Source organism: Mandrillus leucophaeus, unplaced genomic scaffold (genome assembly GCF_000951045.1).
Source record: "Mandrillus leucophaeus isolate KB7577 unplaced genomic scaffold, Mleu.le_1.0 Scaffold74, whole genome shotgun sequence".
In the NCBI taxonomy this organism is placed as follows: Eukaryota; Metazoa; Chordata; class Mammalia; order Primates; family Cercopithecidae; genus Mandrillus; species Mandrillus leucophaeus.
Genome location: NW_012108030.1, coordinates 2,756,061 through 2,763,485, shown reverse-complemented (window position 1 = coordinate 2,763,485; position 7,425 = coordinate 2,756,061). Strand labels below are relative to the sequence as shown.

Below are 7,425 nucleotides of genomic sequence, written 5' to 3'. Positions count from 1 at the left end.
GTGGTGGCACACACCTGTAATCCCAGCTACTCCGGAGGCTGAGGCAAGAGAATCGCTTGAACCCAAGAGGCAGCGGTTGCAGTGAGCTGAGATCATGCCACTGGACTCTGGCCTGGGCAACGAGAGCAAAACTCCGTCTAAAACAAACAAACAAAAACAAAACAACAACAAAAAAATCCTTATCCTATCCTAGGAGATGACAGCTCCATGTGTGTTACTGAACCTGAAGACCTTCCAGTGGGACAAGATGTGGACGTGGAAGACAGTGATACTGATGATCCTGACCCTGTGCAGGTCTAGGCTAATGTGTGAATTTTGCCTGTTAGTTATTAAAACAAAAGCTTAAAAATTAAATCAATTAAGAATAGAGAAAAGGATATGAAGGTATAAAGAAAATGTTCTTGTACAGCTGTACAATGTGTGTGCTTCCAGCTAAGTGTTATTACAAGAGCATAAAAAAGTTAAAATATTATGTTTACAAAGTAAACATGTTACAGTAAGCTAATATTAATTTACTATTTGTTGTTGTCGTTGTTTTGAGACAGAGTCTCGCTCTGTTGCCCAGGCTGGAGTGCAGTGGCATGATCTTGGCTTACTGGAATCTCCACTTTCCAGGCTCAAGCTATTCTTGTGCCTCAGCCTCCCAAGTAGCTGGGATTACAGGCGTGTGCAACCATGCCTGGCTAAGTTTTTAAGAATATTGTTGGCCGGGCGCAGTGGCTCACACCTGTAATCCCAGCACTTTGGGAGGCCGAGGTGGGTGGATCACAAGGTCAGGAGATTGAGACCATCCTGGCTAACACAGTGAAACCCCATCTCTACTAAAAAAATGCAAAAAAAAATAAACCGGCCGTGGTGACAGGTGCCTGTAGTCACAGCTACTCAGGGGGCTGAGGCAGGAGAATGGCGTGAACCCAGGAGGCGGAGCTTGCAGTGAGCAGAGATCGCGCCCTTGCACTCCAGCCTGGGTGACAGAGCGAGACTCCATCTCAAAAAAGAAAAGAAAAGAATGTTGTTAGTAGTGATGGGCTTTCTCCATGTTGGCCAGGCTGGTCTTGAACTCCTGGCCTCAAGTGATCTGCCTGCCTCTGCCTCCCAAAGTGCTGGGATTACAGGTGTGAGCCACCGCAGCCAGGCTACTATTGAAGAAATGAAAATATTTTTTATGTATTTGCTGTAGTCTAAGTGCATGGCGTTTATAAAGTCTACAGCAGTGTGTAGTAATGTTCAAGGCCTTCACATTCACTCATTACAACTCAGACTCACCCAGAGCGACTTCCAGTTCTGTTTTTGTTGTTGTTGTTGTTTTTTGAGACGGAGTCTCCCTCTGTCACACCTTTCTCTGGGCAAGGTGAATCCTTTACCTACAGTAACCTTTCTTTCCTGGGCTTCTAGCTCAATTTCACAATTGTGTTTGAGTAGATCTTCTGAGGTCCCTGAGGTCAGTCCAGGTCCGAGCAAATCCCCGTCTTTCTCACACCTCCTCCTTCCTGGGCATCCACTCATAATTTGCAATTAGATAGTAACTTGATTGACTAGAGCTTTAATGTCTGCTTCTCCTTCCACACTGCAAGCTGCCTGAGGTCAGGGATGGTGTCTCCCTAGTTCCCCCAGGAATATCCAGGGGCTGGCACAGGGGAGCTGTTCCATAAGGGCAGCAGGTGCTGGAGTCAGAGAGACTTGGACGTGAATCCTGGCCTGACCACTGCTTAGATGTGTGGGTTTGGAGTATTTACTCAGCCTCCATTTCTCCATCTGATCATGGGGACCATAGTGCCTCCCCAGTGGATTGTGGTGAGGATTTTGTGAGTCTGGATTTTATGAGTTTGGCAGTGAATTACCAAGAGCCAGATGTTATTGTTCTCAAATACTTGCTGAATGAGTGAAAGAACGAGGGCCCAGCCAGCGTCTGTGGAATGAGTAGGTGAAACAGGAAATGCTCAGCTTCCAGGTCCTCTTGTGCATCCTCCTTGCTCTCGCTTAGCCCCCATGATCCTAATTTGACCCCCTTTCTCCCCTGCATTCAGGGTCAGCACCATGAATGCTCGGCAGGCAGCTCCCAAGACCACCTGCCCCCAAGTGCAGCCACCCCCACCCCAGGGCAGGGGGAAGAGCGGGAGCCCCACTATGCCTCCCTCAGTTTCCAGGGCCTGAGGCTCCGGGAGCCTGAGGACCAGGAGGCCCCCAGCAGCACCGAGTACTCAGCGATCAAGATCCACAAGAGGCGGCCCCCGAAGGGCTTGGGCTTTGGTTGGAGAGGGAGACGTCAGGGATGGTTCCGAGGTGAAGAGTTCTCCATGAAAACAGGACACCAGCAAGTGTGTGGGAGTCGCGCTGGTGTGACAACCAGAACTGGACTCAGATTTCAGCCCCATCCTGAGACTAATAGTTTGAGCAAGTTACTTTACTCCTCACTTTGATCCTCTGCGCGGTGGACACAGTCAGCCTAACTCACAGGGTTCTTGTGAGGCATAAGGAAGTAATTAACATAAAGCATCCATCAGAGGCGAGTCTCATCTGAGTCATGCCTCTTCCCAGGACAGCCCATGATGTGGGCTGACCACCCTGGTCCAAACCGAGACCCTTCTGCAGGGCAGGTCCAGCTTCAGAGCTCCCTGAAGCCTCAGCTGGGGCTGTCCTTGGGTTGCATCGGAGCTTGATTCTCTCTCTGTCGTTCCCGCTCTCCCCACTCCCACTATGGATCCCGGGGCAGCCTACACATCCCTGCAGGCTGCTCTCCGCCTCAGAGCCTGCTTCCTGGGACCTCAACCTCCGTATTTTACCAGACACAGATAATCATCCATTATTTATCTGAAATAAATTATAAATGTGTGAATCACATTACCTCTATCACTAATTATATTTCCCTGATGATTTTGTCCCCCTTAGCAGTGTCCTTTTTCTTTTCTTTTTTTTTTTTGAGACAGAGTCTTACTCTATCGCCCAGGCTGGAGTGCAGTGGCACGATCTTGGCTCACTGCAACCTCCATCTCCCGGGTTCAAGCGATTCTCATGTCTCAGCCTCCTGAGTAGCTGGGATTATAGGCGCATGCCACCACGCCTGGCTAATTTTTGTATTTTTGGTAGAAACGCGGTTTCACCATGTCGGCCAGGCTGGTCTTGAACTCCCGACTTCAGGTGATCTGCCAGCCTCAGCCTCCCAAAGTGATGGGGTTACATGCGTGAGCCACCATGCCCAGCCAGCTGTGTCTTCTTTTTGCACGATTCGCTTATCAAATTCCTTGCAGCTGCAGTCTGCATGCCACTCCCATTCGAATATGGTGTTTGCGGTGGTCACATCCAACTTCTTAACTTCTTTCCTCCTTCCACGGAACATGCATCAGGGAGGAACCACAGGCACCACACGCAAGATGAGCCAGTTCCCTGGACAGCCTGCCAAGGCGTTAACCGCGCTGCTGTGGGCTCTGCTGAGGCGCATTACTGCATCTTTCACACAGAACTTGCTTTCCACGCGTCACTTAGGTGTGGGGATGTGTCCTGAGAAATGCATGGTCAGGCGATTCTGTTGTGTGAGCATCCTCGAATGTGCTTACGCAGTCGTAAATCGTACAGCCTGCCACATGCCGAGGCCATACGGTATAGCCCATTGCTCCCAGGCTATTCACCTGCACAGCACGTTCCTGAACTGAAAGCTGTAGGCAGTTATAACACAATGAATAGGTTAGTCAAAAATGGAGGTTTAGTAAAAATATGGCATAATAGGCCAGGCGTGGTGGCTCACGCCTGTAATCACAGCACTTCGGGAGGCCAAGGCAGGCAGATCACAAGGTCAGGAGTTCAAGACCAGCCTGGCCAAAATGGTGAAACCCAGTCTCTACTAAAAATACAAAAATCAGCCGAGCATGGTGGCGGGCACCTGTAGTTCCAGTACCTGGGAGGCTGAGGCAGAAGAATCGCTTGAACCGGGAGGTGAAGGTTGCAATGAGCCGAGATTGAGCCACTGCATTCTAGCCTGGGCAACAGAGTGAGACTCCGTAAAAAAAAAAAAAAAAAAAAAAAAAAAAGGCATAATAGATAAAAATGGGTCAGGTGCAGTGGCACACGCCTGTAATCATAGCACTTTGGGAGGGTGGATCACTTGAGGTCAGGAGTTCAAGACCAGCCTGGCCAACATGGCAAAACCCCTGTTCCGTTTCTACCAAAAATACAAAAATACAAAAATTAGCCAGGCGTGGTGGAAAGTAGCCCCAGCTATTCAGGAGGTTGAGGCGGGAGAATCGCTTGAACCTGGGAGGTGGAGGTTACAGGGAGCCGAGATCGCACCACTGCACTCCAGCCTCAGTGACAGAGCGAGACTGTCTCAAAAACTAAAACAAAAATACACCACCACCACCAATGTCTGATTAAATCTAAGCCAGGGTTCCATTTTGGGGCAAGGGGCAGGGTGTGGGGGACAGAGAATGGGTTCCAGCCACTGTCAGCTGCATGTCCTGGTGGCACCCGAGCCATTCCCGTCCCCTGTGCTGGGAAATCATCATCTAATCCTGACAACGCCCTCCTCTCAGAGCTCGGGGGATGAGCTGCCAAAACCCACAGGGTTGAGAACTTGGGCTCTGGAGACAGAAGGCCCTGGGCTCAGAGATGTGGGGCCACTGCCCGGGCCTTCCCTGGGCCTGGACCTGGGCTCCTTCCATTGTCTGAGCAGGGTCAGGCTGGGCTGGCTGTGCTGGCTCAAGAGATGAGGAAGGAGGACACAGGGGCTGCCAGGACCTTGAGGCACCGGACTGGGCACTGCCCCAACGGGCAGAGGATGGAGACCGGTGTTGATATTGTGACACTGACCGTCTGCTCACCTGATTTGGGTGCTGAAGTGCAGCTGACGCCCCTAATCTTTTATAGACTTGTGAAAGGAAAAAAATAAAAGTCAAGCTGGGAACAGCTTAGGGCAAACCCACCTCCCAATCTATTCAGAGTCACCCCTCTGCTCACTGAGACAGATGCACGTCTGATCGCCTCCGTTTGGAAAGGCTAATCAGAAACGCCAGAGAAAGCACCTGTTCATCTCTCACCCATCTGTGACCTGGAAGCCCCCTCCCCACTCCGAGTCTTCCTGCCTTTGCTTCAAGTTGTCCTGCCTTTCCAAACGGAACCCAAGTACTTCTTACACATAGTGACTCGTGTCTCAAGTCTCCCTAAAACGTATAAAACTAAGCTGTGCCCCAACCACCTTGGCCACGTCATCAGGACCTCCTGAGGCTGTGTCGCGGCCCATGTCCTCAACCTTGGCAAAACAAAGTTTCCAAATTAACTGGACCTGTCTCACATTTTCAGGGTTCACGGATTCATGTGCAACAAGGGGTCTAAGCAGGACAGGTTTGGGGGGCCGGTTTTTCTGTTGTTAGCGGATGTCCCCTTCTGGAAAGGGGCGCACACACCCGCCTTCAGCCAGGAGATGGTAAGCGGTTCCCTGATCCCACCTGCTTCTCCTGAGTAGGGTTTATCAGTACAGGAGAGTCAGGGCGTCTGAGAGCACTTCCTTCCTTACCTGGCCTCGGATTCTCCACACTCCAAAGTATGATGCATGATCTGAGCTACTCAAGACAAAATTTAGAGAAGTCGGTTTAGCTTCTTTCTTCTTTCTTTCTTTTTTTTGAGACAGGGTCTTACTCTGTCGCCCAGGCTAGAGTGCAGTGGTGCAATCATGGCTCACTGCAGCCTCGACCTGCTGGGCTCAAGTAATCCTCCTGCTTCAGCCTCCCAAGTAGCTGAGACGACAGGAGTCCACCACCACGCCTAGCTGGTTTTTGTATTTTTTGTAGAGATGGGTTTCACCCTGTTGCCCAGGCTGGTCTCAAACTCGTGGGCTCAAGTGATCCTCCTGTCTTGGCCTCCCAAAGTGCTGGAATTACAGGCATGAGCCACCGCACCTGGGCCCCAAAAGAACTTTTGCAGACACACTGGTTCCTTAAGCTCTGGTAAAAAATTTATTACCAAAGCACAGAGGTGTCAAGGGTAGCAGGGGTCCCCCCTGGGGGCTGGCCCAACCCCATCCAGCTTTGCTAGGACACTGGCTGAAGGGCAGGCCACCCAGACGGGGAACTTCACATTCACTGGAGGGAAACGGGGGCGTCTCCCTGAGGCTAATCAGGACTGATGAGTATCCCGAAACCAGTGGCAGGAATGCACATTCCAGGGCTTGTTCTAGAAGCTTATCTGTGATTAAACAGCAGGCCTTGAGTCACATTGCTTCATTTTTTTTTTCTTTCTGTTGCACACTGCAAATGGAAAATTCTAGAAGACAATAAAAATGGCTGTTAGTGTCTCATTCATTCAGGGAACACCCTCTGTCCTTCACTTCGTGCCAGGCACCTTCTAGGTACTGGGGATGTCATCATGACCATACGGGACGAGGAGCCCCTGCTGGGCTTAGGATGCGGAGGAGGGGGGTGGAGACTCCACATTAAACACACGCTTCCCTCCAGAGGGGAGCAAGGGCTGCGTGGAAAACACGCGACGCGATGAGCAGGTGTGTGAGGGGGCAGTGAGGATGCCTCATAGAGGATGGAGAGGCCTCGGATCTTGAGAAGCAGCAGGTGCATAAAACCAGGAAGAGGGGAGCCTTCCAGACCTCGGGATGGCAGGTGCAAAGGTTCCGGGGTGGGGTCCAGCTTGGCCTGGTCTAGAATTGGAGGGGAGGGTGTGTGGCTGGCGCATCATGCACAGGGGAGGAAGGGAGCTCGGCCTCGGGCCAAGGCAAGGAGGTGCTGTGGAGAAGAGGTGAGATGACTTTCAAGGTGCTCGAAGGTCACCGGGCTTCTTAAATGCCATCTCCTCGTTACGTTCCCAACCAAGGGGCTGAGTGAGTGGCCTCCAGAGAACGCACGGGTGTGAGATGGTGGAGACCCTGCAGGGTTGTCAGGTGTCGGGTTCTAAATGCCTTTTGATAAACAAGACATCGATAAACAGGACATTTGTTCCATCGATAAACAGGACAAAGCCTCTGCCCTGTGCTATGCCAGAAAAGCAGAGACGATAGAGTCAGACGCAACCCTGCCCTGGAGAAGCTCGATGCCAGCAGAAGACTGTGACAAGTGACCCATGGTTGGTCTCATCTGGGACCGAAGGTTTGGAGGAGGTTGCTGAGGGAGTGAGGGTGTTGGGGAGGATCCCGAGCTGTCCAGCCTGGAAAACTGGGTGCATGGAGGAGGAGCTCTGCATCGAGCTGGAGAGGTGGGGGAAGGAGTGAGACTGGCACAGAAGGTCATGACTTGACTCTCGGCGCCTCTGGTTGAGGCAGAGAGCCTGCTACTCCACCACAGAGAAGAGGGCCCCCACCCCTCACCACTGGCCCGCTCTGTGCGCAGGTGCTCTGCGAGTCGCTTGGCACACACGTGTCAGCTTATGCTTCAGCCTCAGATGTGAGGAAAGGTTGTGGGAATGTAGAAGCACTTGTAGGCCGGGCGC

At 51.7% G+C, this 7,425-nt stretch overlaps 2 protein-coding genes across 2 annotated transcripts in view; one reads left to right on the top strand and one right to left on the bottom strand.

Annotated features, from left to right (window-relative positions):
• The window catches only part of LOC105529010 (sialic acid-binding Ig-like lectin 16), a 9,008-nt gene extending 4,140 nt beyond the window's left edge, over window positions 1-4,868 (top strand). Inside the window, 3 exon segments of the mRNA XM_011966064.1 lie at window positions 2,028-2,318; window positions 4,667-4,781; window positions 4,861-4,868. Of these exon segments, the coding sequence (XP_011821454.1) occupies window positions 2,028-2,318; window positions 4,667-4,781; window positions 4,861-4,868 (414 nt within the window).
• A 1,064-nt stretch (window positions 4,869-5,932) lies between these two features.
• VRK3 (vaccinia related kinase 3) overlaps window positions 5,933-7,425 on the bottom strand; it is a 33,503-nt gene continuing 32,010 nt past the window's right edge. Inside the window, exon 13 of the mRNA XM_011966063.1 lies at window positions 5,933-6,252. The gene's annotated coding sequence lies outside the window, so the exon portion shown is untranslated. The remainder of the gene's footprint in view (window positions 6,253-7,425) is intronic.